Consider the following 24,128-nt stretch of genomic DNA (forward strand, 5'->3'; position numbering starts at 1 on the left):
CCTTGAAGTGCAGGCACTGGCATCTACTCTTAGTTTTAAGGATCTCTTTTCACTGTCTTTGTTTCACTGATTCTCTGTGTTCTCTTCTGCTTGCTCCAGTCTGAGACTTCACCTCAACTGCATCCAGTTCAGGGACTCCCAATGAAAGAAGGACCTGGACCTGCTGTAACAAACCCAGAGGAGGGTCATGAAGATGATCAGAGGCTGGAGCATGTCTCCTATGAAGACAAGCTGAGAAAATTGGTGTTGTTCAGCCTGGAGAACAGAAGGTTCTGAGGAGGTCTTGGGGCAGCCTTCCAGTACCTAAAAGGAGCCTAGAAGAAAGCTGGAGAGACTTTGTGCACAAGGGCATGTAGTGACAAGAGGGAATCACTTTAAATTGGCAGAGGACAGGTTTAGATTACATATTAGGAAGAAATTTTTTACTGTTTATGAGGCCGTGAAGCACTGGAATAGAATGGCGACAGAAGGTGTGGATGCCCCATCCCTGGAAGTGTTCAAGGCCAGGTTGGATGGGGTTTTGAGCGACTGGTTGTAGTGGAAGTTGTTCCTGCCCACTACAGCAAGTTTGGAACTAGGTGATCTTTAAGGTCCCTTCCAAACCAAGTCACACTACTGTGTGATGTTATGATCTATGTAGCCCATGAACCAGGGGAATATATCTGCTCCCTGTGCACCAAGGCCTTCCTCCTCCACTTCTTTCTCCTCCAGTTCCTTATGTCCAAAGCATACCTGAGCTGGTTTCCACCCGTCCTGATGAACCTCTTGTTGAGTTTCTGCAGGGTGAGGGCAGACTCACTCTCTTGACCACTCAGATCAAGCCTAACATGGTATCTGTGCCTTGATGGTTAACTCATCATTTGCATCATTTGGTGGTGATGTGTCGATGAAGTAAAATAATCCAGTTGACAGGGAGGGAAAACTCCAACATGTAAATGCTGATAAAACATAGCTGGGTTAATAGTTGTCTAGTCCTTTTCCCTCTCTTTTCCTCCTTCCAGAGACACACTTGTGAATACACTCCAAGATGTGAAACCTGTTAATGTTACCTCTTTAATTTATCTGGTTTTATTAATCTCTCAGCCTACCTCCAGGTCTTTCTCTTTCTTGTTCAGAAGTTAACTTGTCATGTTAAGTAAATAGCAGCTTTCTTGACAAAGTGCAGAGCATTAGCTGCTGCTAAGGTATGCTTTATTGACTGCTATTGATTTTTACAAATTAAGTTTACTTCTACTGCTCCTGACATTTAGTGGTAACTTAAATATTTCATTAATGAGGCAAAATTGAGGTTCGTGAAAGCAAACCTTACAATACAATTCTGCTTTCTACAAGTTTATTATCCAAGAGCTCCAGTGGAGGGAAACTACTTTATCAGATACATTGAAAAGAAAACAGATGCAAGAGGTTAATTATGTTGCATTGCCTTTTCAAGTAGAATTTAGCTTCAGATGTTTCAGTCAATGTTGTAAGTATTGAGCTGAGGCAGAGTCTGGGCAGCAAGGCAAGCTGACCAATGAGTACACTAAAGAAACCCAATAAGCTTGGTCTTAGCTTGGAGATCATTAAGGGAACTGAGAAATCGTTAAATCTAGAAATGGGACCTAATGGAAGTCAATGAGAGAACAACCATGGATAGTTAATGAGCAGCACTGCATTATGTTCTCATCTCTTCAGAAATAAATAATAAAATACGTTACTTTCTCTTTGAACAACAGTAAATGCAGAATGTGAAAATAGCAGGGGGAAAAGTAACCCTTGGGGCCATCCTCTCAATAAATGATTTCTGCAAGCCTTAATTAATTATCGGAGTAACTTGTGAAACAAGCTCATGTGAAACAAGCTTATGTGAAACTATGGCACCATAAAATGTCTACTTAATAGTTAGCCCCAAACCACATCTAGATTACCTTGAAACTTTGAAAGTTCATTACCCAGAATTACTGAAAATCACCAGCATAACTTCATTGTGAAGAACACAGGTTGAACTCTGCATGACAAGAGCTCCACTCCAGAAATCCTGGTGAGCAATCTTTGTTAGGAACAACACTGATGTAAGCACAGTCATTAACCTCAGGCAGTTTGTACATAGATAGGTGTGTTATTGCTGCACTTCTGAGTGGCAACTTATGTATTTCAAAAGGAAAACAACAGGACCACAACAGGGAGGGATGCTGGAAAAGTGAGGTGTCTTTGGCTGACCTTAAGAGAGAGCTGAGCTTTTCTTAGCATTCCTGAATTCCTGCCACTCAGCTCTGCATCAGGTGGCACTCCCCAAAAGGGTCCCTTACCTGAGCTTAGCTGTGTCAGTGAGTCAGAGCACAGTGGTCAGTCCTGCAGGTGTGTGCTAGCCCTGGTAGGAACTGAAATATGTACATATTTACTGGGTTATTAACTGTTTATCGGTAACAGGCTTGTTGCCAACAGTTCAATAATTGCTTTATCAAACTAGGAGTCTTTAAAAGAAAATAAAGCCTTTTAATAGCATCACTATATATATATATATATTTTAGTGCTCTTAGATAGAAGGTTCACATTCCATTAGCACAAATAACTGTTTTAAATCTTCCCAACACCTCTGCCAGGAAGTAAATTATTGCTAATTCCTGGTCAGATAACAGTTATCTTGCCTGTGATCTATGTCCCCCAAAAATATATTTGCTTTTTTCTTGCCTGAGAGGCCCAGGCTGCCAGAGGAGGCTGTTTTGAGGGGGCTGCTGAAGGAAGAAATGCCGTTAGTGGTTCCGGGAAGCAATAAGCACCTCCATGAAAATAACTCAAGTCCCCATCCTTAATCCCTGCCTATCCTTTTTTATCTGACGGACTCAGCGAGGGCTGGAAGATCACAGCGCGGCTGAAAACAAAAGGGAGTTACCAAGATGTGAGCGGCCGGCGGCTAGAACAATAGGCGAGCCCCCTGGCAGCGCAGCGGCCGGGGCCATGCGGCTGGCGGGGGCCCTGCTGTGCTGCTGCGCGCTGGCCGCGCTGCCCCGCGCCCGCGCCTCCTGCCCCTCGCAGTGCAGCTGCGCCTTCCACAGCCCCGCCGAGGGCACCAAGGCCAGGTACGCCGGGCGCTCTCGCGGACGGGTCGGGGGGTGTTTCTGCTCCTCTCGGGGGATGCTCGCAGGAGAAAATATTGTGTCCGCGCTTTGTGGCCATTATTTTTGCGGTTGCTCCGCGCTCTAGCTATATTTGCGGAGGATTAGCTTCTCAAAACACAGTAAGCTGATTTCAGAGAAAGCGTTTGGGCATCTCCTCTGTGAGAAGTGACATAACCATTGCTGGTGTAATGGCAAAAAGAGAATAAAATTTAAACAACATTTTAATTTTTTTAACCTTTCTGCTGAAAATGCTGGTCCTAAAAGGTTTTATTCTGCTCTGCTGGTTTGTTGCTAAAGTGTGACTAGATTTGATTCATGTTGTAGTACCAAACCCAACAATTTACTTTAAAAATCCTTCAGCTGGAGATTTTAGGCATAGCAATAGACTTTAGACAAGAATGAACTAAAAAAACAGTCAGTAACAACAACAACAACAAAAAAAATGAAGTTCATTCTCAGACTGGAAACTTTCTGTTAAAAAAGAAGGCAAGACCAGAAGGACGTCCATCTTTGAATGCAAAGCCATTGAACACAGATTTCTCTGGAGGACTGTTATAAAAGAGTCCTTCTGAAGGCTAAGCACTAAGTATCTGACTTATAGAAAATAGAGGCCATATTTTCATAAGGTGTGGTTCACAGAAGAGGAGGTTTTATGACAGAGATACAGGATTTGCAAAATCCTTTGTAATAAACTTTTTCTAGACTGAAATGTTTTTTCATTACTGAAATGAGATATTTTGGAACCCCATGAAATAGCTCTACTTTCTTATCTCTTTTATGGTGCTATAGATTTAATACTAGAAATTTTCCCAATAATAAGAAGCATGGTAGAGACACAAGTAGCCTGCAATTGCTAAAAGGGAGTGTAACAGTGTGAGAACCAATTATTTTTCCATAAATGTCATAGTTCCCAGGGGAATTTCCTCTCAGTGACTGGAAAAAGCTGTTGTGCATTTTAGTAAGATACATAATGAAGCAAATATCCATTAGTCCCTTAGGGAGCATAATGCCACCTTTTTTTTCTGCATTATGATTCATATTTCTCACTAGAAGGAGATTATCCCATAGATTAAATGTTTAGTGCTCACTGACATAATTTAGGGACACTATGAGAAGCATTCTACTTTGCTACCATGGTCTTTCTGCTGGTAACATTTTGTGACATGACTACACAAAGTAAAATGTTTTATTTAAAGTGGATTTCTGGATTTTTCTTATCTGGTAGATTTTTATCTTCCTCAGAATCTCAGCTTTCAGCAGAGGGTGGACAGGATTTAATGCCACAATAGAAGTGTTGGGTGAGAGTAATGTACTGTGTTTTGATTATAAATTAACAATTTAACTGTAGGCTCAAACAGCATTTAAATCTGGGAAGTCTGCCTGAGCAGTTCAGCAATGTTATATATATTTTTTGTGGATAGCAGAGGAATAATTGCTTTCAGCCAAAACCAGCTTGGTTTTGACAGCTTTGTAATATTCTGTTTATAGAGGCTGTGTGATAGGAAAACATTACTTAACTGATCACATTACATTTCTTGTGGTGTCTTGTTCAGCAAGTAGACTGGAACATGCCCATCCAACCCCTTACCTTTTGCAGGTGGCTTGCTATTTTGTTAAGAACTTGCCTTCCCCTACTTGCTGATAGGTAAATTAAAATTCAGACTGAGACCTGTTTTGTCTCCCTTCATATCTCATGGCTCTCTACAAACCCAAGTCAATTTTTTGGATGAAGGCTGCCAAATGCAACACAGGCTTTCCATGCTTTGACGTTTAGAGATTAGAAATGGGGAGGAATGATTAAAACACATCAATCTGCCTTGCTTTCAGTATAGCATTTTCCAAAGAGTTAATTTTCTGTGCTTTCACTCTCATGACTATACGTGCTTGCAGTGCAGTGACTGCTACCATCTTTACACACCCTCCATAGTAAAGCAGAGCCTACTCCAGAGTACTTCCAAGGAGTTGTTAGCTGGCTTTATTATCCTAATTTCTCAAACCAAAGTTCCTGTGTCATATTTAATCTATATAACTTCTTGACCTCCCACATGTCAATAAGGCTTCTTTTTGTAGGGCTTTTATAGTTCAATTTATGGATCCTTTTGTTTTAACTTGCACTAGAATCCTCTGCTGTGCATGAGTGTTGTCACTGCTATCACAAGTACTCTAAAAAAACTGATAGCAAAACCCAACAGGAACACTAAATGGGCCAGATTTGGACTCACACCACTCCAGGAGAGGCACAGCACTGTGATCTCTGCAGTCAGAAGGCACATATGAATTACTGCAAGCTGATGTATTCATGGTGATGATGCAGAGATGAGCAGCAAGAAAGAAACGACAAGAAGAAATCTTGTGAAGAAAGAAAGGCAGATCAAAATCTTGCATTAAAATAAGATTTCAGATCTTTTCAAAATAAAGGAAAGTCACATCTTTGCTTGTCCTTGTCTTTCCCCACCAGGACAGTGCTGTGCAATGACCCAGAGATGACCCTCCCTCCTGTGAACATCCCTGTTGATACAAGCAAGCTTCGGATAGAAAAGACAGCCATCCGCAGGGTGCCAGGAGAGGCTTTCCACCTGCTGCACAACCTGGAGTACCTCTGGATGCCCTATAACTCCCTGGCCAGCCTCAGCAGCATCACCTTCAAGGGCCTTCGTCGTCTGCAGGAGCTGAGGCTGGACGGGAACAACTTGATATCATTCCCCTGGGAGAGCCTGGCTGGCATGCCTCAGTTGAGGCTCCTGGATTTGCACAACAACGAGCTCACCTCAGTCCCTCCAGATGCTGCTCGCTATGTCAAGAACATCACATACCTGGATCTGTCCAGCAATAAGCTCATGACTCTTCCTCAGGCTCTCATTGCCACCTGGGCCAACCTCCAGGCTGTTCCCTACTTCCCCAATGATAACTCCAAGATCATCCTAGGTAAGAGAAGTGCCTGCCCATTTGCAGGGGCCACAAATGTCAAGGGTTCCTCATCTCCTTGCAGCATTTTCACTTACTGTGGTTGCCATAGCAAATACCCTGCTATTATATGTATACAGTTTAATACCCTAAATAATATGTGTAAATTCATTTGCATATTCGCAAACTCACCTCAGGCTCATCACACTCATCTTATTATGCCATTAATTTGATTACTTGCTTGGGTCTTTACAGCACAAAATTGGCCACTCTTGCTCAAGGCTTTTTTAGTTATTGCCATTGCCATTTTGGATAGAAATACAAATATGTTTACAGCTCTTCATCATTTGTGTGCTCTTTTCTAATATCACTGTGTTTGGATTTGACCCATTTTAAGCAAAACAAAATAAAAGGATGGATAATTTATTATGCCTAAATTAAAGAGGAATAATGCCACGACTGAGCATAAAATCTGGGTCAGAGCTGCCAATTTGTCTCTTCCCAGAGCCTTGTTTATCTGTTCACACAGAATTAAACCCTAGTCTACCCAAGCACACCAAGACAGTGCTGCCTTGAAGGGCAGCTATGAAGCTCCAAGAATACCCTTTCTGCTGGCAGCTCTAGGCTCTGCAGAGGCATGGCTTTGGGGCAATTATCCATTTTTGTGTCAGGGTGTCTCACAGCTGACTCTCAGCTGCAGGATGCCCAGGTGAGGAGACTATTACATGGTCTTTTAGCCATTGTTCACTGTTCAAATCCAGGTTGATGATGGCTCAGAGTTGCTGCCATCTGCATGTACAGCCTCTGCAGCAGGGGTGTGAGCTCAGGCACCTGCTGATCATCTCAGCAGAGGCACTGCAAGTTTCCTCTCACTCTGGCAAGCACCTGCTCTTTGTTCCCTTTATAAATTTAGGAAGGTGAAGTTTTTAAAACCGGACTGAAGTGGAAAGAGATACAGGACTTTAAAAAGATACAAAATACCACCTACAAAGCTTTTAGTGTCCTTAGCAGATGTTGCTGAAGGTTTCACTAGCATCAGGAGAGGAGCAGGTGTTTCATGATCCTATTTTGCCAGATGCAGTAACAAGTTCTGTAAGCCAAAACTGGCAGTTTGGGATTGCCCATTTCATTCATGGCAAGACTGCCTAGACCATACTTTTCCCTTTTTATTTTTAGAGTCAAGTTGTGTGTAAAAATGTTATTCCATTCAATATAGATCAGGAGAGTGTTTTATCAAGAACAGATCATGCCTTGATGCACGTGGCCAAATTGAGCAGTATCCAGCTATGCACAGGTTGATTGTGCCACGATCCTAAAAAATTAATGTATCCATATGAGTACAACGCTAAAATTAATGCAGTAATGTACAGACACTCCAGCTTCTAGGTCCTATCCTGTGGACACCCATAGGAGCCATGGAAATAAAATGCATGTCCCTCACAGGAGCAGGCTGGAAAAACACAGCTGCATGTTTTTGTTTCACTCTGCTCATGAGTGTTTCTCATGGAGGCATAAAAAATCATGAATAATAAAAAGAGTCAGCCCAATCCATTCCTTGTCTGCAGTGCATCACTGTGACTCCAGAGCCACTGCCTGCAGACTCCTTCAGAAGTAATTCCTCTGCTCAGTTGCTGGCTCATAGCCTGTGCCAAGGGTGCAAGCTTTTCCACATGAGGACTGCCCACGTGAGCCCAGGGCCTGTGCTGTGCAGGGCAGCAAAGGCCTCACTGGGCTTTGTGGGGCTGCTGCTTCAGCTGGAGCTGGGGCACCTGCTGGGGAACCCGGGATCAGTTGTTATCTAGTGCATGAACTAGAAACTGCAAGCAAAAATGTCTTAAAACAGCAAAGCCAAGCTGAATGTTCATTATTTACTTAGTCCCCCTTCACTTTAACATATTGATTTACAAGAACTGACCTCCTGCCAAAACCCATCACTTCCAGATCCTCTTTAAGCCCAGGGAAGAAGATATGGAATGCACTCAGAAGAATTTTTCCCCAGCATCTTTAAAACAGTTTGGGGGAGTATTAGCACTGTTCCCTTTCAGGCAGGTGCCAGCCCCAGGCACGTCCTTGGGCTGGGCATGGAAAAGAGGAGGTGCAGCCCCCCCAGAGGGAGCAGAGCTCACTCCTGTGGCAGGCAGGAGCCATGCTCCTGGCTTAGGCTTCAAATGTGTGCCTGGGGTTAGATGGCATTAATATCCCTAGTGCCAATTCTGCTAGCTAAAACCATTAGAGACAACAACGTGTCCACAGCACAGCTGGATGTGAACTTTTTAAAGTAAGATGACACAGATTTAATCAGAATGCAGGAGCTTCTGCTCATGGATATGCATTGCTCCAGTTCCAAATTTGCTTTTTCAGTACTAACTTCACAGGTCTATTTTTAATAATGTATATTTTTTTTCAGAATTGGAATTCAATAGGTGAAAACTGGGAGAGCAGAATAAAGAAGAGAAACATTCCAAGAGTCTGAAACAGGAGTGTTTTTCAAAATATATCACTTTCTGTGTGTATAGCCTTAATATAGTTTATCTACATTTTTTATATACCATAACAGGCATACTCTTCAATTTAATCCTTAAAACAGTTCTTTCATGTTATCCAGTATAAATTAGCATTTCAGGAAAAGCAGCTGATTACCAAAATAATGAAAATAACTTAGAGTAACAGGGCTGGAAGAGAACTATGGCAGGCAAGTAGGATCAGCCACAGCTATTGCAGGTGTGAAAAGTGGCATGACAATCTGGCTAGTGTTTTAAGAATGACCAGTGAGAATTTTCTGGCCTGTCACAGACTTCATAGTCTCCTCATGCCAAAAGAATCCACAGCCCTTCTCCCATGAGTACTTGGTTTTTTTCATCCTGGAACAAAATGTGTTTATAATACATTCTGAACAAAATGTTTTTATCATAAATTGTTTTGCTTCTTTATGTGCACGAATCACAATGTTTTCATGATATGAATAATCCTGCTTTGAACTTAAAGAACACGATTTCAGATCCAGATTTGGAGATTCTTTAGCAAGTCACATTTATTCCAGTCTGCTAACTGTGGGATCCCTCAGCCAGCAGCAGTGGGGGGACACACCTCTCCCACCCCAAATACTCCTGCACAGGCAGTTCTTGTAGGGCAGACTGGCAGTCTGTCACACTGTGTCCTGCTGAAAAATAGAAACAAAAGTGGCAGAAACCAAAGGTGTTGTTGGAGTGACTTAGTGCCCTCATTTCTTTTTGACAGGTTTGCAAGACAATCCTTGGGTGTGTGACTGCAGTCTGTACGAAATGGTGCATTTCCTAAATTTCCAGTCTCCTAACATAGCCTTCATTGAGCCCAGGCTGAAATGCTTCACTCCCAGGAGCCTTGCAGGAGTCTTCTTCAGCCAGGTGGAGCTGAGGAAGTGCCAGAGCCCCGTGGTGCACACATCTGTAGCCAAGGTGAAGACCATCCTGGGCAGCACGGTGCTGCTGCGCTGCGGCACCACGGGCGTGCCCATCCCCGAGCTCAGCTGGAGGAGAGCTGATGGGGCTCAGCTGAATGGCACAGGTGGGCTTGGTTTAAGCTTTTCTGCACACGTGGAATGATTGAGGCAGGCCTGTACGAGGTGCAATCCACCCTTGCACTGTGATTTTTCTATAGACTATAAAATCACTTATATATTGATCTTAATATTATCAGATAAATGTGTGTTATCATGCGTAGGAAGTTGGTTTTGCTTTGTTTCATAGCAATTGTGGTGGTGAGACAAGTCAAGGGATTTTATGGAAATCTGTTAGAGCTAAAGAAATGAAATATTTCTAACAGTAGCAATTAACTGTTTTCAGTTAGTTAGTTATTCAATGACTGAAAAGGCTTCCCACTGAATTATTCTGTATTCTCCTCATCTATTCTATGGCTAATCCATTAGCAAACATCTCTGGCAGAGAGATGTCTGACATGAATTCAACTGGGATTCAGATCAGCTGTAGAAGAAAGAAAAGATTGCAAGCATACAGCATTACTGATATATAAAAAGATGAAAAAAACACTGAAGTGCTGAAGGATGCAACACTTGGGTGGGAATGTCCCCAAGGACTGACAAGCTCTCCTGGGGATAAAGGTCTGTGGAAGAAACCCTGAGCACCTGGTCTGAGCACCTCTCCTGGGGGAAGCCTTCAGACAGACACTGGTTTTGTGATTGATCATGATTTTATTTCCATGCACAAGAACGTTTGGAGCTGTAATTGCAACACTGGTACTTTAATTTGTGGGGAATTTAGGGAAGAAACCTTTGCTCTGCTGAAGACAGCTGTCCTTAGCTTTTTGCCCTAGAAATTCAAGTCAAGACTTGAACCTTCTTGCCTCCAACCTGCCCTGACTTTCACAGAGGATCTAAACCCAGCAGATAAATTGCCAAGTATTGGGTCTGATCTTCAAAGGGTTACAGGCTCCTCGGTGCACAGAACAGGGAAGAGAGCAATTCCCTTTCACAGCAGTAGAACCATTTGTAACAAGTATCATTTCCTGGGATCTGCACAAGTCATTGCTCCGCTGTGCAGGATGTAGCAGAGCTGCTCCTCATAATGATAATGTGTACCCATCATGCTGCAAACATCCCTCCTACACTTGAAGGAGAACCACCACAAAAAATACAATGGGGTGATTTCCTGAAAGCCTGTGTTGAGTTTACTTTGAGCTGCAACTGAGAATGATGTATTTTGTGCTCCATTAAATCAGATGCTAGCACCTTTCAATAAAAAGTTGGCAGGAAAGATAGGTTATTTCTCAGCAATGGCAGCTTCTGTGCCAATGCTATAATGTGACTGTTTGAAATGCTGGTGTTCTGAGCAGAAAGGAGTGAGAAACAGCCCACAGTCTGGATCTACAGGTAACTGCCATAGGTAAAACCATAGCTTTATGTTTTTTTAAAACACTCATTTAATAAATAATTAAACTGAAAAAGTAACTTCTGTTGCCTTGTATTTTGCTGCCATTGGAAGGGACCCTGGTTGCCAAGGCTGGATCCTGACCCCAAGAGGGCTTGGGAGAAGTTAGCATTCTCCTACCTTTGCCTTTCAGACATCTCCCCGGTTTACCTTCCATCAGGAAAGGGCTGAGACAGCACATGCCCATCCTAAGGAGGCTGGCTAAATAATGAAGAGGGTGCTTTACCCTTCCACAAGATCCCAACCCCCTTTTTTTTTCTCTGCACCAATAGAAAAAGACAAAAAAAACCTAGTTTTATCTTGCAAGTAAATCACATGAGCAAATCAATGCTCAGCTATGTACATATTGTTTGCTGGTAACCAAATGTACACCTGTGTAAGGATAAACATCTGCAATAATTAAGCAATAGAAGGGGTATTATCTTTCAACTATTTTTCCATATGCTCTAGGCTAGTCCATGTGTGTTTATTGCATTAAAATCTCCACTGGTTGTATTTTCTTTGTCTCCACAGTCTGCATCTAATGCTCAAATAGATCATGTTGCTGCCTGATCCTTCCACTCTTTTTAAGTATTGTACCTACACAAAATTTTTCAAGCTTTTATTTTTAATGGAAGAACCTTTCCTGTTATGTTTTCAAACTGTACATCAATTTGGAGGAAATAGCATCAATTTTTTCAGTATATTCATTTTGAAGCAGTTCAAATCCTGACATAATCTAATTACAGCCTTTTTCTTAGGTTTATTTTGATTTTGTAATGTTCTTGGTGGCAAGCAGAAATGATGATTCTTTGTCATATACTTTATTGATCAGATATTTGGTGATGGAGTCTTAGTATTTTACAAACATGGAATTAATTCATTTTATTATTGCCTATTTAACATTTTTCCTGCCTTGCAGTTCACCAAGAGATTTCCAGTGATGGGATGAGCTGGTCTATCCTGGGCCTGCCTGTAGTCTCTTACCTTGACTCCGGAGAGTACATCTGTAAAGCAAAGAATTTCCTGGGGGCAACAGAGGCCTTCATCTCGCTCATCATCACAGACTCAGAGAGCACGGATGACCCCAGCTCTAGTGCCAAAGGCACATGGAATGGCAAGGCCAGCGGGATGGAGGCAGCTGCCTACAATGACAAACTGGTGGCCAGGTACGTTATCACCACCTCCACCGTGCCCACGCTGGGGGCCGGGGCGGGCACTGGGGACAGCGTCCTCCTCCCGGACGCGGCACAAGACAGCAACCCCCAGAACCTGCTGGTGAGCCCCACCACGGGCCAGCAGGAGCCAGAGAGGATGGTGAGGTCTGTCAGGGTCATAGGGGACACCGACCAGAGCATCACCCTGGCCTGGAAGGCGCCTATGGCAAAGAACACCACGGTGTTCAGCGTCCTGTATGCTGTCTTTGGGGAGAGGGACATGCGGCGGATCAACGTGGAGCCAGGGAAGACCAAGGTCACTCTTTATGGGCTGCTGCCAAAGACCAAATACATCGTGTGCGTCTGTGTGAAAGGGCTGATCCCCAGGAAGGAGCAGTGCATCATATTTTCCACAGACGAAGTTGTCAGCGCAGGAGGGACGCAGAAGCTCATCAATGTGGTTGTCATCAGCGTGGCCTGTGTCATTGCTGTCCCTCTGACCCTGGTGGTCTGCTGCGGGGCGCTGAAACGGCGCTGCAAAAAATGCTTTGTGCGAAAGCCCAAGGACGTGCAGGAATCGTACGTCACCTTCGAAAGCCTGTCCCCCGGGGCCAAGGCCAAGGGCGTGGAAGGAGAATACCTGACCAGGCACACCCCTGACGAGTCCAACAGGCTGCTGTCTGCCCGCTCCAGCGTGGACTCGGAAGCCATACCAAAGATAGAGGGACAGCCCAATGAGTACTTCTGCTGACAGTAGCTAGGCTGGCTGTCAGCTCGCCCAGTGGGAAGGGTGTGGCTGTATCTGCAACTCTGCTCCAGCACTGCAGGCCACCCCGTCCATGCTTCTGTCTCTGACATCTTCTGGAAGAAAATGCAAGAGGGTAGATGGTGCCCAAGCTTTACAGAAACATGTTGCTCACACCACTTGGGGTTGGCTGCTTTGCACCCAGTCAAATGCTTCTCTGACAATGGCCTCGTTCTCCTGGACCACTTTTTTTTAGGTATTTTTTTTTTCCCTGTCAGATGAAGTGTGCACACTAAGTGTAAGGACATTAAGAAACATTTCTCAGTGTGCTCCACTTGGTACTGTTTAGGTCCTGCTCAGCAATATGCTACATATTTTATTCTCAGCTCTTTTGATGTTCTTTTGGTTGACAAGCCAGGGGAGTAGCTAGTAATTTTAATAAAAACACTTATGAAGGTGAAGATTGAGAGTCTCACCTTTTACATCCTCCATGTTTGTATGAAACATGCACCTTGATGCTTAATAGATCACTAAACAGAGATGTACAGCAACTCTATGCTCTGAATTCAGAGGAATGTGCAAAGGAGATAGAAATGAAGAAACAAAACCCAATCCACTCCAAAGAATGCATAATAGACAGCATTTGCTGATTGCATTTTGGCCCTAAACTCTGTTCTAAACATATGGAACAATAGCAAAGGTCTTTCAGTATCAATCCTAGCTGGCATTTTGTATCTGTATTGTAATTAGTAGAATGTTTTATACCAGCTGTGCTAGATTACAATCATACAATACCCTACTTTGCACATTGTGTGTGGTGGTGTAATGCTTTGCAATCATACTGGAAAACCTACATTAGACAGTTTTGCAAAAATCTCCCAAACCAGCTCTGTCCCTGCTGCCTGTGCTCCTGGCAAAACTGATGGTGGAGGCCCACATGATCAGCCAGGTACTTGTGAGCTGGTCATGGAAAAAAGTTGCTCTGTGCAGAGCAGGAGAAAGTGATGTGGTGTCAGACCACTGGCCATGCAACGTCAGCCATTCCTGACTATGGTCTCAGTGGTAGCAGAGGCTCAGTGCAGTCTTTTTGGCTTTCAAACATTTTACAAATTCAAGGACCCTGAAAAAAAACCTGTCTAATATTAATCTAAATGTACTTTCATAGTAAGGGTGAACTGATCAGTCATTTAAGTTCCGCAGCTTCACTGGAATTTCAATCTGAGTGCTTATCACAAACTAATTCCCAGATGTGTAATTTTCCACTCAAGTCCCTCATGTAGTAATACTGTATATAACATTTTTCTCTTTGTAATAAATATTATTCATGAGGAAAATTATATATGTTCTGCCAAACAGTGAATAGGAAAGATCCAGCCAAGTTGAAATGCTAACGGAAAAAGCTTGCTGAATTGTCCTGAAATGTGTTTGTAAATTTATTGGAACTTTTACTCCACTCACATTCTGGATCTGTATGTACAGTGTGGCTTAAGAAAATTCAATGGCTGGAATGGAGCCCTGTATGGATTTTGCAAGACCTCCTTGTACAGAAGGGTTCCACTTATGTCAGATTACTTGGCCTGATGGAAAAAGCAAGTAATTTGATCTCAATATAAATACCAGCAACAGGGACACATCACAAGAGTTTCTGATAGGACTCCCTATATTCCTTGCATTAATGATAAGGAACTTCTCTTGTATTGGGAGAATTTGTCAATCCCTGTATAAAATAATATAAAATAATTAATGCTGCTTCTATCACTGGACTGTGCAGATTTTTAGGTTTACAAGTAAAGTTTTGTAAAATTATATATTTTAATGCAAAAAACTAACTGATGACAGATGGTATGTAATAGATATATTCCCTATTTATAAAGTTTAATAAAAATTATTATGTTTTGTCCCAGCCTGATTATATTAGAGTCAGGAAAAAAATGTAGCAGTTTTTGTGCTGAGTTGCAAGGACTGCTGTATGTAAGCCTGGGTCCTGCCCACATATGCAGCAGGAGCACTGGGCTGTGCAGAACCATGGTCCTGGATGGGTAAGCTCCCAGAGAATCAAGGCTATCCTGAAGTTTTCCTGTGTTGAACAGAGTGCACCTACTGCCCAAGGACTTTCCTGGAAGTCAGGAGCTGGCAGGGAACCAGAAGTATTCACTTTTCAGCTGGGCCAGCACTGGCCCTCTTTGTGCTCCATGGAGGGATCATCCTGGGACATTCACTGCGGATGTGTTCAATTTTACAGACTCTACTGGATATTTTTTGTACTTTGAATAAATAGTGATCCCCAATAGAATAAACGTGACTTCTCTCATTCCTGGGCCCTCTCTCACTGTCTCATAGCTGAAGCATTGCAGTTCATCATCTCAGCTGCTGCTGTTCAAGACAAGCCTTTCCCTACTGCACTGGTGGTTCAGACACAATGGGCAATAGGGACAAACTTCACAAGCTCGGTCTTGTCTGGCATTGGTCAGAGGAGAAACCCATAATTTCCCTAAATTATGAGGGAAATTTCAAACCATTAAGGAAGCTGAGGTGACTTCAGTGCTCTGGGTCAGTTTTTCAGAGGTATTAGACATGTAAAGATGTACCTCACTGGATTTTCTGTTTGTCATGGAAGGGCTGTTAGGCACCTAGTTTCATCCTTACCTCTGGGTGAGGAGGAAACCATTTCTTTCTTGATTAAAGTAAATTCTCAAGATGTGCTGAAGAACCAAAGCAAACATCTGCTATTGCACTCCCTCTTAACAATCTTGGGCAGGATATTGCCATGCCCACTAAACCGTATTACGTCAAGTCATTTTTTAAGCACTTTTTGATGCATGCACTGTCTGAAACACCCAACTGTAGCCTTCAGTGCTAATGTCCTGCCCAGCAGTGATTTCTAACACTGAAAGCCGTGGCAGAGGGACTAATTGAAAAGCATCAGCCCAGACCTGATTTCTTACATGAAGAAATGTCATTTCAAGATGGAGTTTGACTCCCCAGCCATAGCTGGCAGCACACAGTGGGTGATCTCTTGGCATTTGCTTTGGCAATCAGTGCAGTCTCTTAAACTCCACTTCCAATAGACACTGTGTCTGTGGAGATTTATTTTGACAGCTTGAGTTTTAGACAGCTTGTTCTGCATTTTGGCTTCAGCCAGGATGCCACATGATGTTAAAGAGCAGCTGAACTGAGTGGACATCTGCTGTCACAATAGTGACCATTACATTTACAAGCAGGCACAAACTGGGCTGAATTAAAAAGCAGCAAAATCCCAGTCCAGGGAACATAAGCATAATGACTGTGGCTAACACGGGGGATTTATTTCCCTTACTTCTCCCTCCCCCTTTCTTTCTACCCTAATTCATCCAACTTCAGTAAGTGATTCACCACTGGACTCTCAGGTTAATACTGAACCTTCTGAGTACACCTGGGGTTGGGATATATTTAGACAAATGGCCTCTCAATCAGCAAGTAAATATCAGCCTGAAAACAGCCACAGCATTGGCCCATGGTACTAACACCACTCTTTGAAAGGCCATTTTCCAGCCCTGTAGAAGACAGGTGAGACTGGCAGGAATTCTCATGTGGGAAAAGGAAAACAACTGCAATTCTTCTTTATTGGTTTTTCTTTTCAGCAATTCATTTATTTAAAATAAGGAATTTCTAACAGAGAACCCTGGATATGGTTTTGCTCCTTCATCCCAGGACACTGGGCATTGTGCACCTTCTGTGCCTGCAGATGTACATGGAGAGAACCTCCAGTAGTTCATAAACCTGTAAATAATAACACTTCACTTTTCATTAAAGATTTTTTTAAGATGTGACTTAGCTGCCACATACTGTAAGGCTCTCCCCATGGGCCATGGAGGAGGGGTGGCAAGGACGGGCTCTTCCTTTCAAGCAAAGCAGGTTTTGGGCCTTAAGAGTGGTGAATCCCTGCAGCTGTCCCTGCTGTGCCATGGGCACAGCCAGAGCCCCCCTGCTGCCAGGCGTGCTGTGTCCATCCCAGCACTGATGGGGGTCTCCATCCCTCGTGGCTCCCCTGTCCAGCCTGACTGAACATGCCACTGATCTGGGGGCTTCAGCCACGGATCCCCTCACAGGGACGTGTCCCATCCCCTCGAAAGCTGAACACTTCAAGGCACTGGTTTTCTTCTGCCTCTGCTGAAAGCCTTCTGTTCCCAGGCCCTGCAGCTCACACATGGCCAACTCCAGGATTTTCTCCTGACACCCAGGAATTTTCTAACTAACTGCATTATAAATTGTTACTGTTATGGCCTGTTATATAGGGTAAAATAATATTATTATAGTAAATGATATTTTTATAATATCACATTATTATACATAATATAATATATCATATACATAATATAATATTACTATAATACACTATATTACATTACACTATATTACGTTATATTACATTACATAATATCATATCATCATATCATATCATATCATATCATATCAATCATCATATCATATATTGTATTTCTATATAATATAAAAGGAGGGGGAGGTGTTGGAATGCAAGCCCCTCAGGGCACAGGCCCAGAGGGAAATCCAGGCACAGGGATTGAACAAAAACCCCTGGAGAAACTGAGATATATGAAGCCTTGAAGTGAAACAGAAATGTAGATTTAGAATATAGATATTAGCTTTTAGTACAAACTTAAGCGCTTATAAAATAATATATAATATATAATATATAAAATAATATATAAAATAATATAATATTTTAATATTTTACAATATAATATTATATAGAATTTTAATTCTATTTATTATTTTATTTAATATTTCACATTATTTTATTATTGCAAAGTTATATTTATTATTACTGTAAAGTGTAAATATATAAAATTATTATTATAACAATAAATATCATTGTTTTATTAGGGAATATTTTCATGGCAGACCACAGACAGAGACCAAAGGCACTGGTGACTGTGGCATTTGCTGGGTGGGAATGGGGTCCCTGAGTCCCTCTGCATCAGTGGCTGACGGATGATGGGGCAGGACCCGTGGCAGCTGCCACTGCTGCTCCTGAACATCCCGAGCTGATCCAGCCGGCCCTGCTGATGAGCATCCCCTCCGTTGGGTTCCACGGGAAGGGCACAAGGAGGGTGTGCCCAGGGGACAGGGGCTGCGGTGGTGCCACCCCCACTGCACCAGCAGCAGCTTCACCAGGAGCTCCTCAGCAGCCACCCCTCCCCACGGTGGGGGATTGGCAGCTCTGCTGCTCTGCAGACCAGCAGCCTTCCCCTTCCAGGCTCACTGACACCCCTGAATACAGGGCAGTCGTGGAAAAATCAAACACTGCACCATGGACAAATAAGGAATATTTCAGCTAGAAAAGCCAAACCATAAACATCCCCTATGCTTGTGGTTAGGTGTGAGGCACTGCCAGCAACAGCATCCCCACAGGCCCATTCCTTGTGGCCTGTTCCCTGTGCATGGGGGACAGAAACAGAACATCAGTCCCCTGAAATTTCCCCACCAGTTCATTTTGCTGATTTGCCATGAAATAAAAGCTCTTGTTGATTTAATCACTGCAGAATCAAGCCTGTGTCTTCTGCAGGCTGAAAGCAGCACAATCCTGAGAGCCACATATAGCTCTAAGCTGCCACACTTTAAATATTTTTCTATCTTGGTCCCATAGGTTAGAGGTTAAGCAGGTTCAGGCTAATCTTGCTTTGTGACCCAGCGTCACACACAGGGCAGGGAGGTGCAGCCCTTTCCCAGGAGTGCTCCCGTGCAGGCTGTAGTGAAGCCCATCCACACTAGATGGCCCCAGGAGAACGCAGAACTCCTTGGAAAGTGTAATTGAAACCTGCTATTTTGGATTAAAAGAGGTCAATAAATTTGGTTACTCAAAATCCCTTCTCAGAACGGCTCAGTTTTTCAAGATAAAGGTAGTCAGCATGTGTCTTATGAGGGAAGCCAGAGAATAGCACTGAAAATTTGTATTTATACAAAAGAGATGGACTTCCTAGAGACTCTTGTCAGAGAAACCCATGGACTGGACACAGCTGTGTTTCAGAGGAAAAAGGTGCCATGCTTATGCCTCCATGCTGTAAGACCCCAGTTTGGGGGAGGATGGACTGGGCAATGGGGCACTGTGGAAATAACAGCTGAACTCTGCCCCTTACCGTGGCTTTCTGCCTTGATAAAAGTCATTAAAATATTCGAGACAGAGACAGACCCTGTGAAACTAAAAAAAAAAAAAAATTTGGCCTGGTTAATTACTTGCAAGGGCTTGGCAAAAGAAGTGGTTTTGGCTCCATCTTCATATTCCCAACCAAATAAATATCTCTGTCAGAATCCCCTCAGCTGGAGGAGAAATGCCAGGAGTGATCCTGGGGGTGGTTTTTTGCACTTGGACACAGACTGAGAACCACACTGCATGTCTTAGGGTTGGGTCCCCAGCAGGATTTATTTCTGCGTCAAGGAAGATTACAGCTAATAGGATTTGCTTCTTGGAGGCTGTTGGCGTGTTTGGTGCAAACCCCTGCACAGTGCTTTCTTAAAGGAGAATATGGACCCTGTCTGTCATATTTTTCTTCTTCTTCTGGCCTTCCACAAGATAAACCCATCTGTTTCATCTTGCATCACAGGATGCTCTTGTTCCCAGGACAGCTTTGGAAGGTAAGAACGCTGTTACCCCTGTTGTAGCACCAGTGAAGTGGCTCAGACAGCCCCAGTAGGAAATTGCTGATGATGTGAGCACCAAAACCAAGCAGACTGGAGTGCCACCTCTAATACTTGAATTGTGCTGTCTTAAGCATAGAATGAGACTTCTCTTATTTCCCTGAGATATGTAGTTACATACATAGCCATTTTTACGATTAATTGCATACTTTATGGCAAAATTGGTGTAAACCCCAGGGATGGATGGATGGATGGCTTATGCATGCCCTATATACAATACCTTACACTTATTTAAGTGCTTGTAGACCTGCATAGGGAACTGGTTTATTGGCCTCAAACGTGGTCTGTGACCTGGAAAATTTTCTGGTTTCCTCCCTAGGAGTTTGCTCTGCATGTCAGCACTGCTGAGGCAGATCCCTGCAAATATCCCTCAGGACATGCGGAAAATTAGAATAGAAAATTCTCACCTAACAGAATTGCCTCGTGGGTCTTTTGAGAACGTCAGTGCCTTGGAGTATCTGTGGCTCAATTTTAACAACATCACAGTGATGCACATCAAGAGCCTGGAATATCTGCCAGCTCTGAAGGAGCTGCGCTTGCAAGGGAACAAATTAAGTTCGGTGCCATGGACAGCATTTCAAGACACCCCGACTCTGAAAATCCTGGATCTGAAGCACAACAGGCTGGATGTCCTTCCAGAACACGCACTCCGCTACCTGCCCAACCTGACCTACTTAGATCTATCCTCAAATCAGCTTACCATCATATCTAGGGATGTCTTCTACAACTGGCCTGTGTACCAGAGAAGCCAGAGGACGGAGGGGCCGCTGGAAGCCATTTCCAATGCCGTGCTGGCCCTCCATGACAACCCCTGGATTTGCGACTGTCGCCTGCGCGGGTTTGTCCAGTTCATCAAGTCTGTGGGCCCACCTATTATTCTGATGAATTCCTATTTAACTTGCTCAGGCCCAAAATTCAGGACAGGGAAGTTTTTTCACGAAGTGGAGCTTAACAGCTGCACGAAGCCCCTGACCTCAGCCCTTGACACCAACCTGACAGTCCCAGCAGGGTTAAACATCACCCTGACCTGCTTTGTGCAAGCCAGCCCTTCCCCGGCCGTCTGGTGGACCTATGCACTCAAACTTTTAAGGGCATTTAATGGTAAGCAAAGCTTTTCCTTCTTCTTCCATTTTTTTTTTTTAATTAAAAATTTATGCTGTACTATGCTACTTACATAGGTCTGCAGGCCATCATAGCCACCACAGCAACCCAGCCCCTTTCGAGCACCACAGTTATTGTGGTGGCAGCAATCCAAATGATCTCAATCATCCTCTGCATCTAAGCACATCTGACCAGCAGAAGAAGCTGCTTCATGCAGGATATCAGCCAAAGATAAAAGGAGCATGGCCTCATTTTTATACAATTATCATGCTTGTGGATTTTAAGAAGCAGCTCTTTCCTCATGACACATGATAGTAAGAACTACTAATCTTATATTAGTTGTACATATTTAATAAAAATGTAGTTACATAAATATGCATGTATATTTACTATATATTATATACTACATAATTTATTATGTCATACACTATATAGACATATATATATGTACACACTCTGTATAATTATATGTCCATACAGATGTGTTTCTATGAGCCCACACCCATATACACAGACTTGTATGTTCCTACATTATTCCCATGTATTCCCTCAAGGAATAGAACAGAAACCACAAAACTGTGCAGCCCTGTTTCCTGTCTGTGTCCATCCATGTTCTGAAGGAACTGAAACAGAGGTTGTTGTTTACCTGAAGTGTCACTTATTTATATTCTTTAGGAAAGGTGTTGTAATATGAGACCTTTTCCTCTTCCTCCCAATCCATCCTCCCTCATGTTTATTTTTACTAAGAGCCTTCAATGGGACAAGCTGCTATTTTCATCAGGTAAAGTAAGATATACAGGCAGCCAGCACACAGGTTCTGTGTCCCTAATAAGCCAGCTAACTAAATAGGATAGCATTAGCCCTTAATCCTGGGCTGATATGTGCTTCAATTGCAGTTCTGGTGTGTCTTTCCACAAGCACTGGTGATTAATTACATACAGTTTCTTCTCAACCACAAACCCCTGTCTGTGCAGATGACAGGGTTTCACACTGCTCTTAAAACTGCCTTTCACTTCCAGCCCAACACTTTCCAGCCTCATACACCTATTTTGGTCTGAGCCTTTTGACAATTTAATGCTAGCAGAGGATGGAGCATGTGCCCCAAATGCAGGCGTGCCTCCTCAGTGCCTCTCCTGGCTGCCCGGCCCAGGAACGCTGATGGCAGAAGGGCAGCGCGGCCTGTCCCACAGCAGCGGCTCGTACCGGGGCAGGGCCCGGACACGGCCCTGCCTGCACGCCGGGGTGTCCCAAAGCGTGCATTGCCTTTCAGGCAGACAGGGCTTCGCTACCAGCTCTGTGGGGTTTGGCACATCCCCTTCCTGTGTCCCTGGGCAGGGCGGGTCCCGTCCCACACCGGCCCTGGGGCCCGAGGGCTCGCTGCTGACGCGCTCACCTCTGCCCGCAGTGTCCACGGAGCCCGTCAGCGAGGACACCGTGCGCTCGGAGCTGCTCATCCCGGCGGCACGGCCGGCGGACGCCGGCAACTACACCTGCACGGCCGCAAACTTCCTGGGCAACGCCTCGGTGGCCATCAGCCTCCGCGTGGTGGCCCCGTGGGCGTCCACCACGGCCCGCGGCTGGGCGGCCGCGGCGGAGCCGGGCGCGCACGTGGAGGTGCGCATCGCCAAGCAGACGGTGTACGGCATCACCCTCGAGTGGTTCGCGGCGGCGGCGGCGGCGGCGGAGCCGGGGGAGACCTGGTACACCCTGCTCGTGGGCCGCTACGACGCCGCCCATAAGGACACCATCTACATCGGGCCCGGGGTGAACACGTACTCGGTGACCGACCTGCTGCCCGCCACCAAGTACGAGGTGTGCGTGGCCGTGCGCAACCAGGCTCCCCGCAAGGGCCAGTGCGTCGTCTTCGTCACGGGCAGCGACGTCAGCCAGATGGAGCAGCGCGAGAAGCTCATCCACATCGTGGTCATCGTGTGCGCCATGGTGCTGGCCGTGCCGGCCGGCATGTACGCCTGCACGGCCGAGGCGCTGCCCGGCTGCCTGGCCCGCTGCCCCAGCGCCTGCCCGCGCCGCCGCCGCGGGGGCCCGGCGCAGGCCGCGGGCAGCAAGGAGAGCACGCTGGACAGCCTGCCCGCCGGCAGCGAGGACGGGCTCTGCCGCCCCGACGGCGGCGCACGGCGGCCCGCGGACCGCGCGGAGCCCGGCAAGGCCCGGCCGCCCCACAGGAACAGCGCCGACCTGTACTAGGCCGGCCCGCCGCTGCGGCCCCTTCGCACGGCTCGGGCCGCGGCCGCCGCCGCTCTCTCCAAGGACAGCCCCGGCGGCTCCGCGCTGCGAGGCTCGGGCACGGCGGGAGCACCGCGGCTTCCAGCAGGCTGGGGAGCCCCGGGAATGGAGGTGCCCGGGCTGTCCCTGCGGCACTGTCACGGAGCAGCGCACACTGACACACCGAGAAAAGCAACACTGACAAAAACCAACCCCCGAACCAATAGTAATGCTTGTGGCCAAAGGCCAGAAGTGTCCCCTCACTCTCCCACACAGGTGTGTCTGTTTATGTGTTTCCGCAGCTCTGGGAGGGAGCTGGGCACGCCTGCCATCACAGCCCAGCGACACCGAATGGATTGGGCCAACATGATGAAGAGATTTTATTTTAGTTAGAGAAAAAATTATTTTGACCAGAGGTGTTGGTTTTGAGGGTGGGTTTTTTGTTTTGCTTTGTTTTCGGGGTTTTTTTTGTTGGTTTTTTTTTTTTTTTTTTCTTATTCCTCCTTAAGGTTTACGCAGCCCTAAGAGATTCACAGCTTTGGTTGTACCACAAACAGGAAAAGTGCAAGTGCTTGAACCAGGCTAGTGGGACAAGTGGACAGGGACAGAGAACATAGTGGAGAACGGGGTTGGGAGCTGAAGATGCAAGCCAGGCACATTCCCTAAATGCAGACAGGTGCCTGCCTATCCTGCTGCTTTGAAACCAAAGCTCGCCTCTTTGCTAGAGGCAAAAAAGCCCAAAGATGCATGTAAAAGCAACTTCCTCCCGCTTGTGAGGCAGCTCAGTGCTGTGATTCTCAGAGGTCTGAGGACATGTGACTTACTATTTTTCTTTTTTTGACCTCTTGCTTTCCAGCAAAACCAAAGCATGTGGCCCATAGACCCACAGCACTTCACTTGTTATATGTGTTATAGATCATCTGAAAAAGAAAAATCTAGAGTAGACACCCCAGCTGTTGTGAGCTTCATGCTGTGGTAGCTTGACTTTCTAATTGTATTTTGGTTTTTGGTGTGTTTTCTGTGCTGTCTCTCCTCAGGCCTGTGATTACTCCCCCAGCACCTCCTTCTGCACAGCTTTTGAACAGAGCTCTGTTTTGTCATTGCTGACTCTCACTGTTAATACTTCACAGGACTTCCTAGTCTTGTCAGTCTTTTAGTGTCAAAGCAATAAACACGACTGGTTTTCAGAATACACAGAGGTCCTCTGATTCATCTCCAGCCTTTTACAGTCACAAATTGCAAAGAAACCTGGATTCCAAGGAGCTCTGGGGTTTGGCTGCAGGGATGGAGGAGGCCAGGCAGC

The 24,128-nt window shown here is 45.0% G+C and overlaps 2 protein-coding genes and 1 long non-coding RNA gene across 9 annotated transcripts in view; 2 read left to right on the forward strand and 1 right to left on the reverse strand.

Annotated features, from left to right (window-relative positions):
- Positions 1 to 15,083, forward strand: part of LRIT1 (leucine rich repeat, Ig-like and transmembrane domains 1) — a 119,854-nt gene extending 104,771 nt beyond the window's left edge. For 4 of the 7 annotated variants that reach the window (XM_064430215.1, XM_064430214.1, XM_064430216.1 and 1 more), the window contains 4 exons: positions 100 to 3,059; positions 5,557 to 6,023; positions 9,240 to 9,545; positions 11,826 to 15,083. In XM_064430215.1, coding sequence (XP_064286285.1) covers positions 2,938 to 3,059; positions 5,557 to 6,023; positions 9,240 to 9,545; positions 11,826 to 12,811 — 1,881 coding nt within the window. In that variant the 5' untranslated portion in view covers positions 100 to 2,937 and the 3' untranslated portion in view covers positions 12,812 to 15,083. The remainder of the gene's footprint in view (positions 1 to 99; positions 3,060 to 5,556; positions 6,024 to 9,239; positions 9,546 to 11,825) is intronic. The other 3 variants (XM_064430220.1, XM_064430218.1, XM_064430219.1) reach the window with 1 other exon arrangement.
- LOC135306389 (uncharacterized) lies at positions 11,706 to 22,084 on the reverse strand. The gene is made up of 2 exons (XR_010367206.1): positions 21,996 to 22,084; positions 11,706 to 17,040 (listed from the first exon to the last, which is right to left on the reverse strand). It is a non-coding gene; the product is annotated as an uncharacterized LOC135306389 (long non-coding RNA).
- On the forward strand, positions 19,257 to 22,807 carry LRIT2 (leucine rich repeat, Ig-like and transmembrane domains 2). The gene is made up of 3 exons (XM_064430221.1): positions 19,257 to 19,438; positions 19,821 to 20,602; positions 22,008 to 22,807. The coding sequence occupies exons 1-3, from the start codon at positions 19,329 to 19,331 to the stop codon at positions 22,805 to 22,807; spliced, it is 1,692 nt and encodes a 563-aa protein (XP_064286291.1). The 5' UTR covers positions 19,257 to 19,328.
- The last annotated feature ends 1,321 nt before the right edge of the window (positions 22,808 to 24,128 follow it).

The sequence above is a fragment of the Passer domesticus genome, chromosome 8, assembly GCF_036417665.1.
Source record: "Passer domesticus isolate bPasDom1 chromosome 8, bPasDom1.hap1, whole genome shotgun sequence".
Classification (NCBI taxonomy): domain Eukaryota; kingdom Metazoa; phylum Chordata; class Aves; order Passeriformes; family Passeridae; genus Passer; species Passer domesticus.

Bases quoted from the DNA above. Each gene is read 5' to 3' on its own strand.
- LRIT2 (XM_064430221.1), top strand. From the start codon at position 19,329: ATGGACCCTGTCTGTCATATTTTTCTTCTTCTTCTGGCCTTCCACAAG. The intron at 19,439-19,820 runs GTAAGAACGCTG...TTTCCTCCCTAG, and splicing joins TCCCAGGACAGCTTTGGAAG to GAGTTTGCTCTGCATGTCAG. The intron at 20,603-22,007 runs GTAAGCAAAGCT...CTCTGCCCGCAG, and splicing joins ACTTTTAAGGGCATTTAATG to TGTCCACGGAGCCCGTCAGC.